Genomic DNA, 22299 nt, shown 5'->3' on the forward strand with positions numbered 1-22299 from the left:
TTGTGCAATGCTTCCTATCTGACTAAGAGAGGCTGTGACCAGTACCTATATAGTATTGACCAATAGAAACTGTATGCATAGTCTTGAAATTGCATATATAGACTAATAGAAACTTCATATAAATAGTCTTGACCATGGAGCAGTTCTATGTATTTCATTGTATTTTGAGATTTCAGACCAATCAACAGACCATCACACAGCACACTAGCACCATCCCACACAAGACACAACTGCGCACTAAGTAAACAAAAGACTGTTGGCCAACAACAGCAGCAACATTTCAATGGTTAACCAACCAGAAATTTGAATCATTAAATGCCTGAAGTCATTAAATGCCAAAAAATTACCATTCCGCTTAGAATTCAATGCTGTTAACGCTGATAATTATCTCATAAAGCTGATAATTATCTCTTGTAACATATATACTTGTTGAATAAATTAGAATTTGGATAAATACATCACTAAAAACAGCTTTCAGAACCAATCGGCCCAATCAAATGTATGGATTACAAAAGTCTCATGACATTGATTGCTAGTGTTGAGAATTAGATACACATTTACGCAACTAATTCAAAATAAAAGTTGTATCCCCATATTTACATACTTCTTTACAAGTAAAATTCATCACCTGAAGCAAGAATTTTCAACAAAAATATGAAACTCTCACAAGAATTCCTACATTTCTGGTCTGCAATTAGTCTATCTGTGAAAAGTTTTCTACAAGTTACAGCCATAAGAGAAAAATTAGTATATAATGAAATTACAGCTCCAAACTTTTATTGTTGATATTTAACAATAATATGTATTAATTATTATCAAGTTTATACACATTTAAGAAGTGAAGCATATTCTAAGTCTAGAGTAGCCCACAAAAAAAATTGTAAAAATAATTGCTTCAGGACATATTGCCTCTGATGTCACAAGTGATGCATAGCATGTGAGATGCTACTGCACAAGATGCCACCTCCAACTCTTTAGCTGTATTAAAGCCTGAGTGAACATGGCAGTGCATCCTGTTTCCTGGATATTATGAATATTTTCTATTGTGAATATTTTTCATCATAATACATAGCAACTCTGGTGGGGGACCATAACCAGGCACCCTTTGTCAAGACCAATAAGCAGTGTAGCACTGATCCTAGAATTGCACCATGTACACTAAAATCAGCAGCAGCAACATGCTTGCTCCGTTCTTATTGTAGTGGCACAATCCCTCGGCCAAGACAGCAAGCCTGCTCACATCAGAGCACACAGCCATCCCACTCACCCCTCCACTGCTTCTCAAGTGAATAGAGCTGCAGCACTTTAGCCGTCCAGACAGATCTAAATGACAAACTATATCCTAAAATTCCACTATGATTAGAATGTTACCATCACCATGCACCCCTGTCTGTCCCTTTTCCAGGACATGCTGCCATTCTAAATGTCTTCTTGACGACCATCTACCTATGTAATCTGAAATAAGAGCAGACGCCCTGGCCAATTGGACAAGGGCACTCTGTTCCACATTTACAAGTCTTGTACTTGCCTTGAATCAAGCGTGGAAAAAATCACCGTATGCGCAACTTGAGTTCTGTTTGCTTTACGTCCCTCTCAAAACACCGCACTACGCGCCAGCAACAATGAAACGTCACAAAATGTTGCCATATTTATTTAAAAGCCTTTAGAATGCAAGCCTACCAAATCCATATATTCCGACGCTGTGTGTGACTAAATTTGGCATTTTGTGAGACTAATTCCAGGCCCAGCTGCGCTTCAAACTACTAATTCGTAATTCTGACACTCTTGTGTTCGAATTCCGATCGCTGTGTGAGCTGTATTGGAATACGACACACTTGGACTCAGCTTGGAATTAGAACACTATTGAATATTGAACACTACTTAATTAGGCTTTTAATTAAGAGCTATTAAGCTTTTATCAAGAAAATTTTAATTTTTGCACACAGCTCATTCAGAGCTCAGCAAGCTGTGTGTGTTTAATTCCAAGCTGTGTCAGAATTCGTTTTCATGTGTCTAAAACCATCTCTTAACTTAATCATCTATCAATTTATTTACCACTTGAAATCAGCATATACAAGTATACTTAATGGATTCCTAATATATTCACAGACTTATTCAAAGTCTCAAATCATAATATTCATTCTACACAAACAGTTTATCACTATTTGGTAGAGCAAGGTCAACTATCAACTTTGACATGTTTTCCGATGTTCTCACTGGGTGACACACACTGTCTCTCTTTGGATCTCAACATTTCACAGTGACAAACCAGAGATTCTCTAGAATCAGTTTATTTTTAATTTCCTTATTTACTCAAGATTTGAACCAATTTATCATGTATAATAGTAGTAATACTAGTATCCATGATAGGGTAAACACGGTATATTCCGTCATCGTGGGTAATTCCGTCACCTCTCTAGTTTTTCCTTTACATTAAGCTTTGTTTTAGTTCCATGCGTTCGTTGATGGTTGAAATGGTGACGTCATACATTTGCGCGTTGAACTAATGCCAAAACACTAGGTCTTGGCCATCTAGCAGGAAAATATTGAGATCCAAAGAGAGACAATGCATGCTAACATTCTAAAGGCTTTTACATAAATATGGCAACATTTTATGACGTTTCATCATTGCCGACGCGTACTACGGTGTTTTGAGAGTCACCTAAAGCAAACAGAACTTGAGTAATGCATATGGTTATTTTTCAATAGTTTTTCATTTCTCAATGTGTCCTTAATGTGACCTAATATACCACATTTACCCTACTTTCCTTGTCTACTTATAGGACTCAAAAATGAACTTGAGGGAGAGTCCAAAAAAGTCTCTGCTTTGCCACTGTGCAACATTTTCCCAAAGACAGCCCAGACCTAGTGTTTTGACAATAGAATGACGTCACTATTTCAACCATCAACAAATGTGTGGAACTAAGACAAAGCTTAATCTAAATGAAAAAAGTTGAGAAGTGTCAGAATTAGGTACCCACAAATCACAATGTCAGTCTTTGATCTGATTCCAAAAAATCTGTGGTTTGTCACATGCCACATGCTCTACTTTAATCCCATACCTAAGTAGGTAGGCCAATTCCTATAGGCTAGCCTACCTAGGTCCTAGGCTATAGCATAGCCACCAATACTCAGCTAGCCTATAGTTCAAACATTGACTGTTGAGACTTGAGCCAACCTTTCCAATTACCATTAATCATTTTTTTTTTGTAGTAGGTAAAAACAGGAATAAACAAATTTGTCAAAATTTTATTTTAACTATCACTACGTCGGTTTCATCATCTGGTATGGACTTGACGTTAACATATTGCTTTTTGCTGGTAGGTAGGTAGGTAGGCCTACCTAGGCTAATCAACTTCTGGATCAAGTTCTCAATCTCAAACAGTGATTAAAACGTCAGGACCATTCATTTCACAATTCTTATTGAGTTACTTATCGATTTGTGACAGAAAACAATAGGTAACTACATGTACAAAACATTTTTCGTCACATGCAGATCTAAGCGTAAGAATGTCATAAAATTAGTATACTTAATGACAATCATATGACAATGGAAACGAACAATGACTGAATGAGACGACAAAATTTCACCGAGTACACAGTTCAGAGCCATGGTGTAATCTTCAGACATCAGTAATACAAGTAATTCCACCGTATCAGTTAATGAGATTAGAGTGATTTCAAATGGAAAAAAGTTTCAAGTATACTCTAAACATGCCATCTACGCATACTGTGATGGGTCGAATGTAAATATTTCTTAGGAGAGCATTGCTTACTAAACGAAGATAGAGGGCGCTGAACGAAAAACAGCTGAACTGCCACATGCGCAATACTGTTGGTTCAACAGGTTCGGCAATGTCGTAGGTATACACTGACCAACTTGAACACGAGTTGCGCGGCTTTTTTACTATTAATGTTTGCTACAAAAATCAAGATTCTCGGAAGACTGATAATTTTAGCGTTCGAGGTGTGCAAATAGTATAATTCTTCTGTTTAAAATTACTCCGAAATGATTGTTTTCGGAGTAATTTTTAGTGCTTTGATTCTAAATTATTTTGTGATTTTGTACTTATTCCTAACAATTTCGATTTTTGAGTAGTATCCTATTTACTTGAATTTGAACTTATGTCGACGCTAATTCCATCACTCAATGCGCCGTTTAACTTGATAATGAATGATATAAACATTCGAAACGTCGTTAACGAAATAAAAATGTCTATCGGTAACACCGAATCGACACTTCAGCGAACTCGCCTGCGAGCTCGAATGCAAAAATCTGTTCATAATTGAAGGAGTTATGAGTGCCAGAGTTGAAAATGAAGTTAGGTTTTGCATTCGAGCTCGCAGGCGAGTTCGCTGAAGTGTCGATTCGGTAGGGGTTCAGCTATCGCCGGTCGGTTGTTGTCGGGCCACTGCATGATCACGAGGCTGGTGAGTACGTTCAGCACAATGCGAGTGACGGTCTGGTTGTAAGCTTGTCTCGAGTGGTTCACCTGCCCTCCAGGTTGAAGGTAGCTAACGAAACAGTGGCTCGGTGTCTTGATTGTTAGTCCAATCTGTCCGATGTTGTCTAAAACATGAAGAAGTCTACAACCTTCTTTGAAGCAAAATTTATAGACACCGGCCTCTCGGATAACTCCCGCGTTTTTGCAGGGCCCTTTGTTGCGTTTAGTTTAGAATTTGACATTGTTGTCACGAGTGTCACAAAGCCGGTTGTATTTATTTCCACCAAAATTTCAATGTTTAATGTTTCTTCTTACTTGAAAACGAATGTTTGTTGCATTCGAAACGTCGTTAATAAATAATAATTACTTCCTAAAACTTGCCTTTAAATCTACCGTCATCTGAAGACAACGAATTCTCTGGTCACCAATCACACGTGTATAAACAAGTAAATTCTGCTATCTAATAATAATTTCTTCTGTTTTATGCATTACTCGTTGTTGCCATCTGTGAATTTATTGGATAATATTCACCAATCGGGCTCGAAAGGATGACGTCACGGCACCGAATCGCCAGATGCATTGTGGGATCGGCCGCCATGTTTGTAGCAGGGTCTAGCTTTTGCCTACGTGTTAAATCTACTGCGATCGTCTATTTTTTAAGTTTTTGCTTGAAGATGGGACGCTACTGCACCGTTGTAGGATGTACCAGTCGTTCTCACGGCCGTTTAAACAGAAATCTATACAATGGAATGCGTTTACTCAGTTCACTAGCCGTGAATGCCGTGTATATCGTATCAGTTTATGGCTCGTACTGATATACGTATCGCATACCAGTTTACCAGCCGTGAATATTTATTATATACGATACTGTACATTTTCCAGGAGCAAAATCTGTTACTTGCCTCTAGATAAGCTACATAAGTAAGAATAAAACGTGATAATATTTACTGATCAGATAACAGTGTCATGATCCATTATCCTGCAGCGATGATAGTGTTGTTGCAGTTGGCTGGTTTGTTGGAAGATCAAAATGATTCGCTTTGTTCTATAACATCAAATGTTTCGAGTTCTTTACATTGCCTTTCGACTTCAATATGAATTGGTTTTGCAAAACGTCGAGGTTTCTGGTGAATTATTGTGTTGTTGGTCAGTTCTGTGGTCTGAGGTGTCACATGAGCGCGTCCAATATCGGGATCGGTATTACTATGAGCTGTCCGAACCCAGGTTACTTGGTAAGTATTGATAAAATTCTATCCTTTTCCTCTTCAAAAAGGTGAAAAGGAATTTCATTTTCCATTCTCAGAAGGTTCCATTCATCAGCATCATTATCTTAGTCCAGTTGCACTACCAAACTAACTCTACCAAGTACATCGCCTTTCTTGATTCGTTGAAGTTTCGCTTCTCCATCGCCTGTACCCATACATCCACAAATTGTTTTTAAGCTTCAAGCGTCTTGTATGCCTTGAATTCTTGCAAGGTGTGTTGGCTGACCACCAAACACCAAATAGTTTAGTACTAAATCACCGTGTTAAACGGGAGGCAGGCTTGCAATATCTGCACATCGCGGCTTTGCCGGCACTTCGTTGGCATCAACATCGTTAATGTCGAACAATTTTCTCAAATATCGATCTCTCACTGAAAGAAGGAGTTTTTGATAACAGCCTAATTCTTTCTGCTCTGTTCTTTCTTCCTCCATTGCTACCAAAACGTCCAAATGTGTAGGAACGAGAGAGTAAGCCGAGGCGCCAGTTTGATACAAAGATGGCGGCGTAGCAACGCGGCTAGCGTGGATACGCGGGAGCTTCGCGAGCCCGATTAAAGATCAGCAGGATATGTTACTAGCACATCACATCCATTTCTAAACTTACGCAAAACAGCGTGTAATAGGTAAAAATGTGAAAAATATTATAAGTGATGAACTCATGGAAGTTAGAATTAATTATTTCGTTCCAGACGGTTTTTATTTGTTTCGATTTGGACTTAACGTTTTAGTTGGTCGACTTAAAAAATTTGTATTGTATTTAAACTTCTGCATAAGATTTTATTATCACAGTGGCAGAAAAGGAAAATCAGAGAAGGAAAAATATCACAGTGGCTTTAATCTTTTCAAGTTTCGCACCATTTGGAGGTAACTTTGAAATTCCTTTATTCGATGGACTGATGTTATCGAAAATTCTCCATTACAGCTCGTTCCGCCGTCAATTCAGAAGGGATTGACATTTAATTTTATCAAATAAGTTATTAATATAAAGACGCCAATTTGTAATTGAATAGAAATTTTTATGTTATTCCGTTTGTCTGCCCAGCTCATAACTCTCTCAATTCTGAGCTTCAATATTGATGAAATTGAAGACATTCATGAAATTTTACTTAGTTTTGTTTTTCTACACAGCTCAAAACACTTCACCGACACTTTTGGGACGAATTTCCACAACAGATTTTTTGCGCCCAAGTTTGCCTATCGAAACCGATCACTACCAAATAAATATGGAGATATTTATTGACATTATGCGACAGCTTTTTTGCCTTCTTATATTTTAATTAGCGCGCTGAACATTGCGTTTATGCAGGTTTTCACACAGTTTCATCAAATCGAAACTGATCTTGACCTTACTAGCAACGAAGCTACAGCAAGATTACAGTATGAGAAGACACTGTTGCAACGACAGAGTGATGATGTCGAAGTCGACAATGGAAAAAATTAAGCAGTTACTATCGACAATGAGTTGAAATTTTCTAAGCATATTGAATGTCAAGTTAATAATAAAGCCAATAAACGACTTGGACTGATCAACCGCTCTTTCGAGTTCCTAGATGCAGAAGCGGTGAAGCAGTTGTTTGTTGCTGTCGAGCGCCCGAACCTAGAATTTGGAAACGTCGTGTGGTCAGCGAAACTTGAAAAGGGCAAAAATGTATTAGAGAGTGTTCAAAGACGTGCAACAAGGATAATTCCGGGCTTGCAAAGCAAGTCCTATGAGGAAAGATTAAAGATTATGAAGCTTCCAAGCCTCAGTTATCGACGTCTGCGTGGGGACGTCATTGAAGCATACATGTATACAGTATACTCATGGCTTATACAAGGTTCCAGAAGGATTACTAGAATATGAAACAAGAACCAACACCAGGGGCCACGGCTATAATTTAAAAAAACTGCGCTGCAACTTCTCCACGCGCCAACATTTCTTCTCGCTTCGAATCACCGACATGTGGAACAGCCTCCCCGAAGACATAGTTGGCGCTCCAAGTATGAACGACTTCAAGAACAGACTAGACGAAGCTATGCAGGATTGCAGGAGCATATGTTCAGTCGTAAAATACCTAGCAAATTACGGACCAGGCAATAAGTCCAGCAGCTATCTCAATCAATCGTCAGTTATGGCAAGATCGGGTTCCAAAGACCGAACCTCTTGTGAATCAAGTCACGAAAAATTCAAGAATCGGCAACAGGCCATGTGCCTATTTCTTCAGTGCTGACACTTCTATTCTATTTCCATTCTATTCTAAGCTTTTTCTTCACAATATACTCCTGCGAGCGTTGTCAGAATTATATTTGTCCGCTTCGTTTTCAGGTATATGTGCTACGTGAATTCCTCCCAAAAATTTGGCCAAAAAGTGTCGATGTGTTTCGAAAACGAAGCTACAGTATGTAATGATTTGTGACGGTTCATATATCGGCATATTGCTAATAATAATTTTTATTCTAAATTTCACACAGATCCTTTCGGAATAGTATCAGTTATTAGCTACACAGTATTACTAAGATTGCGTTTAAAAGAAAAACGAAACTACCTAAAGAATTAAAAGACTCACAAATTGGCGTTAGTATCATCTGACGTATAACTATCGTCACTAGGTAGTTGTAATAATTCTAGAAGTTTTCTTGAGACGAGACAGAATGGTTGAAGCCACAGAGCACAATAATGTGAACAGACTTTCTAATTAGTTCGCTAATAGGCATTTGAATATACAGTGGGGGAAATAAATATTCGTACACTTGAAAAATCGTATTTTAATGTATGTAAGTACACAAACTTAAACAGGAAAAGTGATTTAAATTATGTATAGAGACGCATAGTATTCAAAAATACTATCAAAAGAAATTAAATCTCAATGCAACAAAAAACAATGCAAAGAACATGTTGCATTATTTTTTGTTGCATTGAGATTTAATTTCTTTTGATAGTATTTTTGAATACTATGCGTCTCTATACATAATTTAAATCACTTTTCCTGTTAAGTTTGTGTACTTACATACATTAAAATACGATTTTTCAAGTGTACGAATATTTATTTCCCCCCACTGTATGTGTTGAATGATAAAGCTACTAGTGAAGCTGTTATTGCGAACCTAGCAGTAAAATTTCAGTACATAAGTTATTGAGAGAATAATCAAGTTACATACGTAGCGATTCCACCAGTAATTTGTACGCCCAAAGTGAGTACAATCTGCTTTGGCAAGGAATATCTCTTTCAATGTACATCATACCGAGACGTTTCCAAGTCTTAGTCTTACAACGAATAAACATAGGTAGCTCTCAAACAGTAAACACGTAGGAAGTGGTGTTGAAAACCAATATCCTTGAATTTAGCGTGTGGTTTTGTTTGATCCAGAATCGATTGGGTGGCCAGTTTTAATAAAAAAAAACATTCGGGATCAATTCTGGGCCAAAATAATAGGAAACCGAGGTCCTGTAGTCGTTCATTGTCACGAATTCCAAATAATTTTTTCCATCCTGTGGTATGAAGGATGATTATAGGGTAAAGTACAGCATGTCAGAACGTTCTTGCTGACTAAATTGTCTGATATTGCTGCGTTAAAATTTATCAAACAATATATTGAATCACGAACCTTAATGGTTAGGTGTGCTACAATATTTAAGGTGTACGCTATATGTCGATACTACCGAACAGCTTCGACTTTTCACGCTATAAAGTACTATAAAATTCATTACTGAATGGTGGCATCCTCTGTCAATCGTAAAGATATCAACATTAATTATTAACATGTCAATTATTGAGATATTAACCATTGAGAGAGATTAATTCCTTCGTAAAGATATCAACATTAATTATTAACATGTCAATTATTGAGATATTAACCATTGAGAGAGATTAATTCCTACGAGAATAATGAACTGACACATATCTTTGCTATAAACTCTGTCTATGAATAATGTCATAGTGTTTCATAAATGTCCGAGAATAATGAACTGACACTCTCAACGCGAGAATAATGAACGGGCAGCGGAAAGTTCTTACCATGCGTTCTTACATTTAATGCCTGCATATGCTCAGTTGCAGCAGTCGCCAGTCAGACTCAGTGCGTGTGCGAGACGGTGTTCAGTTAGCAAGGAACAGCTGAGCAGGAGGCAGTGAGACCACTGCATTGTTCATATAGAGCACCTACGTTTATCATTTATTTATCCAACAATTCATGGTATTTACTTTAGGCAGAATGTTTTTTTTTACACGAAAGTGATCAATGTGCAAAAGTTTTATTGTGAACAAACAATGTTGAAACTTTGAATTTCGGCGGGATGTTTACGCGAGTTACAAGGTTACAAAAATGTGTAGATCGATTTAACGACATATTTCAATGAACTAAACACTACAAAACAATCGTAAATAACACATAATGCAATATTTTCCATTAAATCTGTCATAAGGCCGACTTCCGCCACAACACAAGAATTTCTAAAACTATATAAATATGACGAGCTGTGACAAATGTACTACTACCTGTACTACTGTAAAAAAATTTATAATAACAAAATTATTCTCTTCCATTATTAAATGTGACTTGCAGAGAAAAATCGAAGTTTTGCTTTCCTGAAACGTTTGTAGTGAATAAATTAGGGTATTTTTGATATATTATTGGTATTCGGTTTAAACCAAATTTATTGATATAGTTATATATATAGTTAGATGTATGTATATTCCTTGTATGTGTTTAATTTAGAAACTTTCTGTTGCTCTTAACTTCTTTGACTTATCATTGGAATAGAGTTTTAAATCACCTCTGTTGCCTGCGAAGCGTATCTGCTTATGAGCATTCACTTGGATGTCTCTATTATTTTATAAATGTTTTTCTTTTTTTCCTTTGAGTTGTAACTAGAGCTCCTTTGTGAATAAAAATCAATCAAGCAATCAATATAACGTTGATGCCGGGGAAAATGGATGTTGGACTGCTCTTGTTGATGCTCACTGCGAGCTTCACTCTTCCTCACGGTGAGTGTTTACGTACGGTAGATATATAAAGTGCAGCACAATACACAAAGAACTTTATTATAAGACAATAAGACATAAGCTGTCGTTACAAAAGGAGTTTTTCCTAACTATTTTGTCAAACTCTTCACTCGGTTCCACCATGAATTTGTCCTACTTCAGCATATGTGCACGAGCCGGCCAAATGATTACGTATACAATGTAACCAATTTCAGGAAAATTTTTACCTGTCTAGCAAAACACCAATACACAATTCTTCGACCTGTAATAACGTCTTTTGTTAAAGCTTGGCCGTTATTAACAACACAAGTTAAGAAATGCACGCCCGTATAACAGTACTTTATTGCTAATCGTCATCAGATGCTGAAATAGGCATCAGCACCCTTCCCCCCACGCCTGAGCACCAACATTAGGTTTCGCTTAAAGTGGTTGCTGTAGTGATTACTTGAAATTAATAATTTCAAGCCTACAATGTTAGGTCATCAGAATGCAGAGAGCCCATTTAACCATTAATGACTTATGATATATATGAATGTTATTCTCAATTCATGATAGATCTTATCTATAGATATATCATCGGGTTTCTTATAACGAAACTAGAGAAATTCCGAAGAATTGTTTCTGCTCTACGCTATTATAAATATATCACTTTTATTAGTAATACTTGAAATTTAGACAGCAAAGGTCAAATGAATATTTTAGGCAATAGTTCTCTTCGAGCTTTCACTGAACTTTCTTTTTAGAGAGGAGAAGTCATTGTCCAACCATCCAGCACCTGTTGCATCTGTGGGTCGCGGAGTTCCCATGTCCTATAAGTAGCATGCAAGATGTATTTGATCCGCCATGAATATTAATTTCAATATTTTGAGTTTTTACTATCATATTGTTTGGTATCACAATGCTGCAACGATGCTGCAATGAAATTAAATCATTGAAATTAAATGAAATTAGTTCGTTTTACCAAATCTGATATTCCATCGACAAATGCAATTTTCTACAAAACATGGGCCAATTCTACTGTCCAAGATTAAAATGCAGTCCTGCATGGGTTTAGGAATGCTTACAAATAAGCAAATACAAAATGATTAAATGCCTGAATATTTGATACCCTGATACTACTATATTTGATTTGCACATAATGGGAACAACTCATCGCTTTTATGATACTCATCGCGAGCATCGTAGTTTAACGACAATTTGAGTTCACCAATTTACCCCGAATTTGGACACATGCTGAAACCGCAGTATAATTTCCTTGGCAGACGACTGCATAATTTTACATCGTTATAATCGTACTGTATGCATGGGTACAAATAGGCCATGGCCCTATTTCTTCAGTGTCGACACTTCTATTCTATTCTTCTATTCTTGATGTGCAGTCAAACACTGGTTAAAAGAAAAAGCGAGTTTTATTTTTTTTTTTAAGAAATGAAACGAGACGATGAATTGTTCTTATCCATGCATGAAATATTGGGATCGAGACCATTATGCTTTCAAATGGCATAGCTAAAACGAAATGGAAATGAGATGACTGCCAAACTGGACTTTCATGCCAGTAGCGGCGACAGCTGTGAGGGCTGCGCTAGAGCGACATATGCGAGACGAGCGAAAGTCTTGCTAACGGCAGCTTGCGAGGAAGGCTACCTCTGCGTTATAAGTGTAACATTAAATGATTTGATACATAACGTTGTATTTTGCACCACGCCAACGAGTGTAACATTAAATATTTGCACCACGTTGCCTAAGTGTAACATTAAATAATTTGATACATAACGTTGTATTTTGCACCACGCCAACAAGTGTAACATTAAACAATTGCACCGCGTTGCATAAGTGTAACATTAAAAAATTGCACCAAACTACCACGCATAACGTTGTATTTTGCACCACGCCAACTGCAGCGTTTTATAATTCAAGGCATAATGTACGATTTTGTGACACAACTGCAGCGTCCGCAGCGTTACATATATTGAGCCATAACGTTATAGTTAGTTTCACGAAAATAACAGCGTTAAATAATTTGCAACTTTACGTAATATTTTGTAACAAATTTATTTCGGTGTTATGTAATTTTCAACCTAACGAAGTGAATTGTAACATGTCTATTGCAGCGTTATGTAAAATGTGGCCCAACGTAACGTTTTCAATATTTATAATTTGTAAACAAACGTGCCTTTATGTATGTGGTTGCTGCAGCAACCACATAAATCATGAGCCTTGTAACACTTGTGATAACTTAGTCTTGTGTTACAAGACTCATTAGTCATGTAAGTTTGGTTACTTGGAGTCTTGTAACAGGTTGGCTGCAGCGTTGCTTAATTTGCCTGTTTTTTTTTTTTGTCAATTCTGAAATAAATTTGTTCGTTGGAGTATAACTCATGTAATGTTATAGTGTTCTTCAGCAGCTAATAATGCTTCAGGAGACGCATGCTTACAGTTTATCCCTTCCTCTACTTCGTTACGCGTTTATTGGATAGCAGTATTGGCAACGGTTAACATATCCGTAGACAACAATGATTAATTGACATAACATCGGCGGGTTTGTGGTGACGCATGACGTTGGTATGATGGTCCTCTATCAGCCACCTATCAGCCACCAATAACACACCCATGATTTTCACGCAGGTACTGCAGGTGAACAGCTCACGGAGGACAAGGTGAACCTCGGATGGCCGAAATTTTTCAACCCAGAGAAGGCCATCCTGCGTAAGCAGGAGGACGCCTTGAAGAGAAAGAAGGCCTCTGAGGCGGACAAGTCGAGCCTCCTGTCCTCCGTGGCCAGCAGTGGAGAGCTGCTCGTGGACAACCGGCTTGCCAACGTCATCAAGGATAAAGATAGACTCGAGTGGCCTGACTTGGAAGATTTTAAAATTAAAGTAAATGAAAGTTTTAAATTATTGTTTCAATTTACTAGTAACACACTAAGTGGTGCGACGTAACAATTTACTAGTAACATTCAATTTACTAGTAACACACCAGGGTGCGATGTTGCATGATAGCCGCAAATTTTAGAACAAATTCTTTGATAAAGTTCTATGCAATTTAAATTGTTTATTCTTTATTTGATTTCAGGGCAGATACCCCATGCTATTATCTAACTTTTTTATTTCTTACCCTCTAATATTGTTTATAATTTTGATGATTTTAACTGATCGCTATCATTATTCCCGATATCTCAGGATGAGCTCAGAGGCACGCTGATTCCGCTGACGGCCGCTGGGCCAGTCAGCGCTCAGTGGCAGCAGCAAGTCAGCAGAGACCACTTGACTGACATCCTCGCTGAACTGAGCAACTTGACTGACGTCTACCACACGCTCAGCGAGGTTAGCTTTAATTAATGCAGGATAGAATGCACGAAGAAGATTCAGAGAATAGCGTTAATGTTCAGCATAATTAGTCAACAGGGATGAAAATATTATAATTACAGGCGAGTCAAGTCCACAGTTTTAAATTCAATATCCTTACTTTCATAACTTTATTATCGGCTGATGTCGACGTAGATATTGGATATTGGATTAATAATTTAATAATATAATTTATTATAATACATAATAATAATAATAATAATAATAATAATAATAATAATAATAATAATAATAATAATTTATGGGATTAATAATTTAAGGTTGCTGTGTCAATGGGGTTATTATAAACATTGTCAAAAGCATTATTGGCAATATCGCTGCTGACGTCGTCATTATTGCTAAAGGCGTCATTATCAATGGAGTTAATGGCAACAATATTATTGTCAAAGCACAATTAAGAGGTGTTTGAGGCGTAGTAGACAGAGACGAGTTTGGGTTCTCTCGATCAGTCCAAATGATCAGTGAAGACAAGCGAAAGTCAACGACGTTTTCATAGACCATGCTGCTTGTTAACCGTCCGTAGGTAGCGTAAAACCTCCCTCCCCCGGGCAATATGTTTCAATGCATATTTACAAAACGAAATACAACGCGTGCATATGTATTTATATATAAGAGACCAGTTTGTTTACAGTATTAATCACAACAACCCCCTCCCCGCAGACCTCATCCGACGGCCTCCGTCTCGCCACGCCGCTGTTCCGTCGCCGCTTCTCGCCCAGCCTCGGCAAGTACGGGACCGAGCTCACCTTCTACGCCGGGACGGCCCCTACCTCCTGCATATACTACGGCAACTGGTGGGGCTTATTGCTATTCTATGGCTTATTAGCAAGCCATATTATTATTCATAAGGCTAATATGGCGTGGCTTATTGCTATTCTATGGCTCATAAGCAAGCCACATTATTATTCACATAGTTTATATGGTGTGGCTTATTGCTATTCTATGGTGCCACGCTATTGTTTTATTGCACCTAGTAGCATTATTGACTAATTTATTACTATAATTAGCTGTCTGTTTATGGTTATTAAGTATAACTTCTGCAGGATGAAGGGGCCGCCCCTTCATCCTGCATATACTACGGCAACTGGTGGGGCTTATGGTCTATGGTGCCATGCTATTGTTTTATTGCACCTAGTAGCATTATTGACTTATTTATTACTATGCTATATAAATATTAGCTGTTTTGCTATGGCCATTAGGCATAACACATTTTGTGTTATATTTTTTGCGGTTATTAGGTATAGCACATTTTCATCACTACATCTTCCAAAAGTTCACGAATAACAGAGATTTCAGTTGCGTACTTTACATACAGGCTATTTCCACTAGAGATTTTTGTACCGCTTCAATTTCTTTGTGGTAAGTGAATTAGCTTGGACAATCTTAAACACTCGAAATTAATGGATTATCATACTTTTCAAATTATTTGAATGATTTTGCCTTTCAATTTGCTTGTATTATTTTGGTTTCCATTTGGCTTTGATTAACATAACTCTTAACTTGCCATGATTTTTTGTTATGACTCCACATTAATGTTTCTTGTGCGCGCAGAACATTTCTTCCCAATTTATGATCAAACTTGCCGGCATTCAGGCTAAGACTCTATACATTGTTTCTTGTGCGGGCAAAACATTTATTACTAATTTATGATAAAACTTACCGGCAGTCAGGCTAAGACTATACATTAATGTTTCTTGTGCGGACAAAACATTTATTTCCAATTTATGATAAATCTTGCCGGCATTCGGGCTAAGACCTGTCTCTTATACACNTTTCCAATTTATGATAAATCTTGCCGGCACTCGGGCTAAGACTCTACATTAATGTTTCTTGTGCGGGCAGAACATTTATTTTCAATTTATGATAAATCTTGCCGGCACTCGGGCTAAGACTCTACATTAATGTTTCTTGTGCGGGCAAAACATTTATTTCCAATTTATAATAAATCTTGCCGGCACTCGGGCTAAGACTATACATTAATGTTTCTTGTGCGGGCAGAATATTTATTTCCAATTTATAATAAATCCTGCCGGCATTCGGGCTAAGACTATACATTAATGTTTCTTGTACGGGCAGAACATTTATTTCCAATTTATAATAAATCTTGCCGGCACTCGGGCTAAGACTATACATTAATGTTTCTTGTACGGGCAGAACATTTATTTCCAATTTATAATAAATCTTGCCGGCAATCAGTATGAATCAAAGTTCACGTTAGCATTGCGGTGAGTTAAAACGTTATTTTGTTGTTCATTTCAGTATGAATCAAAGTTCACGTTAGCATTGCAGTGAGTTAAAACGTTATTTTGTTGTTCATTTCAGTATGAATTAAGGTTCACACTAGCATTGCGGTGAGTTAAAACGTTATTTTGTTGTTCATTTCAGTATTAATTAAGGTTCACGTTAGCATTGCGGTGAGTTAAAACGCGATTATTAGTTATTTACTCATTATTCTATGGGTTTATGTTCACGTTCTCTCCAAGCAAAATTTGTATCACCAATTATCCAGGATGTTGGTTGTAATTGGTTGTGAGAGTCTTCACCAGTTATAAGGAACGAAAAAGCATCAAGCACCAATCGCTATCAACTATTGAAGGTTTGGATTGCTTATTAATTCGACTTTTGTGTGTGAAGAATCAAATATAAGTACTTGATGAATTACTGTACTTTTGTGATGAGGGTTTCTTGGGGCGACAAGTGTATTCTAAAAATTATATTTGCTGCGATAATATTTCTGCATAAAATAGCAGGTATTGAGCTGCAAAAATATCATTTATTGGCGGATTTATTGATGTTTGAATCACTTGTAATAGTTCGGTCGGAGGCGACCTGCGTGAACCGCGTCTGCGAGTGTGACGTTGAAGCAGCGCTATGCCTCGCGTCTGAGCTCCGTGAGGCGGAGGGTGAAGAGCTCCGTGAGGCGGAGGGTGTAGAGCACGGTGAGGCGGAGGGTGAAGAGCACGGTGAGGCGGAGGGTGAAGAGCTCCGTGAGCCGGAGGGTGAAGAGCTTGGTGAGGCGGAGGGTGAAGAGCACGATGAGACGGAGGGTGAAGAGCACGGTGAGGCGGAGGGTAGAGAGCTCAGTGAGCCGGAGGGTGAAGAGCACGATCAGGCGGAGGGTGAAGAGTTCGGCCAATAAGATTTCGAAGACGCGCCGGACGTTCCTCTGTACTGATGACTGAAGCCAGTAGCACTTGAGTCGCCACCTTTAATAAAAGTATCTCACCTCAAATTGAACAAAGCATTGTAATAAAAAATAAAAAATTATCCTGATAGCTACGAAACAGTGTTGAAATGGGTTTCCCTTAGAAAAGCTTATTATGATCAATGTTGTATCGTTTATCTATAAGTGTGGTATATAGATGTTAGAAATGGGTTTAATGCGTCATTTGCGGTAGAACATTTACGTTGATGGGTCTTAGCCGTAGTTAGAAACGAACATAAATGTTTTAGTTTTTGTCTGAAAACTTCTTCTGCTCTCAGTTTACCTTCAATGAATAAAATTTTAATTTCTAGTAATGTTGTCAATTCCATGAGCTACGTTTTAAATGATGCCAGATTGTCTTCTAACCATTTTAATAAAGTGGCTTATAAGAAGTTTCTCTCTCAAAGATTGTTAAATGTAAGGCTGTATATGCCGTGGATGTTTATTATTTTCAGAACGAGATCTCCGGGGTTGATCTTCAATAATTTCCCGAGAACTAATGCAGTCATCAAGGGGAAATCATATCCAATTTCATGAGTATAAACATTTCACTTTATTATTAGTGATTGGCTACGGCACTAATCCAGAGTAGCTCACAGGATCCGCTGTTTGCAGAGCATGTTCAAAAGACAGCAAAAGTAAGAAGAAATTCAACCTTAAAACGATACAAAACACAACAAAGGGGCCTCTTGGTCTCGACCCTATCACTAAACAACAAAACGTTCGGCGCTCGCATCATCAGCCTCAACTTCTTTAAGAAAATTGATCAAATCAGAAACTGTATTCGTGAGTATAATCACTATGATAATGATATAATCATTGCGATAGTGAGTATAATCACTGCGATAGTGAGTATAATCACTGCGATAGTGAGTATAATCACTGCGATAGTGAATGTAATCACTGCGATAGTGAATGTAATCCCTGCGATAGTGAGTTTAATCACTGCGATAGTGAGTATAATCATTGCGATAGCGAGTATAATCATTACGATAGTGAGTATAATCATTACGATAGTGAGTATAATCACTGCGATAGTGAGTATAATCATTACGATAGTGAGTATAATCACTGCGACAGTGAGTATAATCACTGCGACAGTGAATGTAATCACTGCGACAGTGAGTATAATCACTGCGATAGTGAGTATAATCATTACTGCAATGAGTATAATCACAATGATAATTATATATTCACTGCGATGACGAGAATAATCATTATGATACTAGATTCTAGATGCAGTGATTCTGATTGCATGACTGCGATTTGTTGAAGTTGCTTGAAAAACTTTTTTCTTATAAAGTTACCAGAATTCAAATGAAACATAATATTTATACATCTGTAACTGTCTGCAGAAGTAATAATTTTTTGGTTTATTGAGATGAACCACAAGCTGGCTAGGCTGCAAAGATACGATGTCAAGAGAATCTTCCGTGAAGACATTAAATAAATTCAAGGCCAACCGCAAAACAATAAATACAAAAATATTGCCGAGATGAGAAGAGAAATAAATACATTAAAAATACGGAGTAATCATCACAAAATTGTTCTAAAAATGAAGCCCATTAGAAAATGAGCGTCGAGAAACAAGAGAGATGCAAATGGACTTGAATTAAGGTTTATACCATCGGATGTATAAAGTTCTAAAGACGTCGAGGGATCATCGTTTGCCATCTTCAATGCAATACGCAGAATATTGAAATGGGTTGACAAAATTAGCGCAAACATAAGTTTATCAACATGAATCATTCAGGCATAATGAAGCAATTTTTTCTTTCTGTAACTCAAATAAAACTTGACTTTTCGACACGACATGAAAAAAAAATGACTTTCATGAACTGGAGGTGAATGTCTGAAGCGCAAACTTGTATATGGTGAACATTAGCGTTCATTTCATGCCTTTTGTTTCTAAATAGTAAAATACCAGATCTCTAGCCCGCTATTTACACTTATTCTAATTTATATACAAAGTTACAAAGCACTAGCGAACTAGTGAACAAGCCTCAGTCATTATCTTTTCAGGTAAATTTCAAACAAAATCAAATATTCCTAAAAATTACTATTATCGCGAATCTTTTAATGATGTTAAGTCCAACTACGAACTCTTTCTTAATCGTAAGTCAAAAAATCATCATAACCAGAACCTAAACACATAACAAATGAATATTTTTCATGGAAACATGATCGAACTTGTAGATGATCATAAATAAGTGCTATGAACCGTGAACTTGGATGCGATCAAAAATAGTTGATTTTTCTTAATCTATACTAAAATGATGAATTTTTTTATCACGTCGTGACGTAATTGACGATTCGATGCACTATTAAACTTGAACTTTCATTTTGTCCATCGCGATCTTGACGATGAGATGAGGGTGGAATTATCTTGAACAGGTTGGTCGTTCACAAACGACATAATCACTTCACAAAAAATATGGATTGATTTCCTAAATAAGACACGACATGAAATAAATCCTAAATAATAAATAAACAAAATTAAATTCGCTCACAGTTTCATCAGAGAATACGCGTAACATTTTCTCCGAATGTTTGCTGGGATCAAAATTAACGAGACATAGGTCGAAATTTACATGGGCTGACAGAAGGCTTTAAATTCTCAGCAATTGATACTCAAAAATAAACGTAATGTAGAGTAATCGATGTGGCGGCAAAAATTTGAAGACGATTAATGTGATGAAAACAATTGCGTGCATTCGATGTTCGTATGGTCTCAATCAAAACATCGAAACCCCATGCACGAAAGTACCTTAAATAATGTAATGGATAACTTGTGAATCCCAAAGTTTCTGGTCAACCAGGAATGTCCCAAAAATAGTTTTGAAGAATTTAAAATTTTCAGTACAACCACTGAATTCAGATACCAAACCGTACAGAAATCGGCTTAGTTCTTCACAACATTATATCCACGAAGAGGACACGGAGCAAAGAAATTCATTGTTGAGTATTACTCGTTAATTGAGTCCATCTTTGGCGCCGCTAATTCAAAACACAACTTATTGCTTTTCTTTTCTGCCTCTTCATATACTCAATAAACGGCTTGGAGAAAAGCTCGCAATTTAATATAAGGAAAGATAGCATTGATAAGCTCGTGCCGTGGACTAAGCCTCAACAGACACGCAAAAATTTGCACCAAAACTTACTGTACGTGAGAATCGAGTCACTGAGAGAGAGGGGCCAAACCGTGTTGGTTAATTCTAACTTAAATAAAGAGGAAAATGGTGGTAACTATTGAGCGGCGATTTTAAATATTAATCGGTGGATATTCGATAGCAATCGAATAACTGTACCTAATGCGTTTAACAAATTGTGAAGAGCGTTGGAGTGCAATAATGCAATAATGCAGTGCCCATGTCTAAGGATGGAGACGTTGGCGGCAAATCGGTTCATACATTCGTTAGGGAAAGTTTAGGGGAAAATTAATGTAAACAGTAATGAGGGCAGTTTTAAAGGTGAGAGTGAAGAAATTACATTTTCAAAGATGAGAAGAGAAAGTAGTTTTGATGGTGAAAAAAGTAGGATATATATTTTTAAATTATGAAATGGACATGGGCGGTCGGCAGGAGCTTCTCTCCTCCCCATGAAGAGGAAGAGAGGCTCTGAGGCCGCTGGCGGCTGAGGGGCTTTCCTGCCAACTCCCCTCATGCCCGGGGAAGAAAGGTAGGAAGAATCTCGTTGTATATCCGCTGAGCCGAAATCCTAGTTCCTGCGACCTAAAAGGTACGCACTAACAACTCGATGTCTACCGTACACGACCATTAATTTGAGGCAGTACCAGACACATCCTCATCAGGGACTGTAATCGGTGTCTTCTGCCAATGGTCGCAGAAGTGCCCAGTGTTTCCGGCAAGAAGTAGTTGGAGTAAGCGAGAAGAGTTCTAAGGTGAAGATGCCTGGGGCCATACTTTCAAAATTCGCTAAGTTAACGAAAGTAATTACGCTCTATTTTCTTGTCTATGATTGGTGGATTTTGCTTGGAAGGCCGTCAATGATTGGCTGATGAACTTACGATCTCTTAACTTTTTTGAAAGTATAGGCCCTGGTCTCTGGTGGTAGTGGTATTATGACATTCTAAGAGATGAATGAGGTGAACACGGTGGGTAATTGTGTAGTGGTGGGTCGATGGTGAGAATAATAAAGTAGAGCTCAAGTCAATACCCTGAACAATAATTTAAAGTCTTTGGTTACTAGCTGAAGTTTCGCTAAGTAAGGCGACCACTAAGAAAACATTGCAGACAACAACTGATGAAATCATCCGAAGCATACATACGTCAATCTATCATATGCTAAATCAAATATACAAAAGATATTACACTATGAACCAGATACCCTTGTCATGTACAATACGGACGAAATTACACATAAAAACACATGACTCAGTCAAATAGTCGCAGAGTCGATACATAAATACTGATGAATCTTGAGCTCGGTATTTGCCGAACAGCGTCATTTCTTGGACAGTCGCATGAACTTAAGTTAAATCAACAAAAAGCGCGAATCACAGGATTTTCATGATGATGTGTAAAATTAGAGCAGGTTTTCTCTTAGTATTCACACGATAAGATCCTGACATTTGATAGCCCCTGTCGCATTTTATTTGACAATTCGTGATTGCCGATCGGCTGCGTTAGGTCGATGAGTATTTAGATTACAAATAAATCTCAATACTCTTAGATTCTTGATATTTGGGTGTTTATTATGCAGTTTCCTCAATTGGCATTGATAGAGAAAATAACTCAGCATAGAATGATTGCATGGTTTCACTAGAAAATGTATATAATGAAACAAATGAGAAAATATATGCAAAAGAAATCCATGCCATTTGTGAGGCTATGTATAAGGTTCCATTAGCACCAGCCTGAATTACGCTCCGCATAATTGCTTAGGCTGTTAACAAACTAATCATTTTGCATGTTATCTCGCGAGCTTAAAACGCAACTGATACCTGTCTGACGTCAAATGTTATGGTACCGTCGTAGTTAATAATGCAGTTAGATTTTTATTTGCATTCTCTTTAATGTTGAGAACACCCATATAAACT

At 37.4% G+C, this 22299-nt stretch overlaps 1 protein-coding gene across 1 annotated transcript; it reads left to right on the forward strand.

The window, feature by feature from the left end:
• The first annotated feature begins 10544 nt into the window (after positions 1-10544).
• LOC108669015 lies at positions 10545-17548 on the forward strand. The gene is made up of 5 exons (XM_018156300.2): positions 10545-10673; positions 13296-13546; positions 13850-13993; positions 14696-14924; positions 16849-17548. The coding sequence occupies exons 1-5, from the start codon at positions 10607-10609 to the stop codon at positions 17172-17174; spliced, it is 1017 nt and encodes a 338-aa protein (XP_018011789.1). The 5' UTR covers positions 10545-10606; the 3' UTR covers positions 17175-17548.
• The last annotated feature ends 4751 nt before the right edge of the window (positions 17549-22299 follow it).

Source organism: Hyalella azteca, unplaced genomic scaffold, assembly GCF_000764305.2.
Source record: "Hyalella azteca isolate HAZT.00-mixed unplaced genomic scaffold, Hazt_2.0.2 contig6127, whole genome shotgun sequence".
NCBI classification, from domain to species: domain Eukaryota; kingdom Metazoa; phylum Arthropoda; class Malacostraca; order Amphipoda; family Hyalellidae; genus Hyalella; species Hyalella azteca.

Bases quoted from the DNA above. Each gene is read 5' to 3' on its own strand.
- LOC108669015 (XM_018156300.2), top strand. From the start codon at position 10,607: ATGCCGGGGAAAATGGATGTTGGACTGCTCTTGTTGATGCTCACTGCG. The intron at 10,674-13,295 runs GTGAGTGTTTAC...ATTTTCACGCAG, and splicing joins GAGCTTCACTCTTCCTCACG to GTACTGCAGGTGAACAGCTC. The intron at 13,994-14,695 runs GTTAGCTTTAAT...CCCTCCCCGCAG, and splicing joins TCTACCACACGCTCAGCGAG to ACCTCATCCGACGGCCTCCG.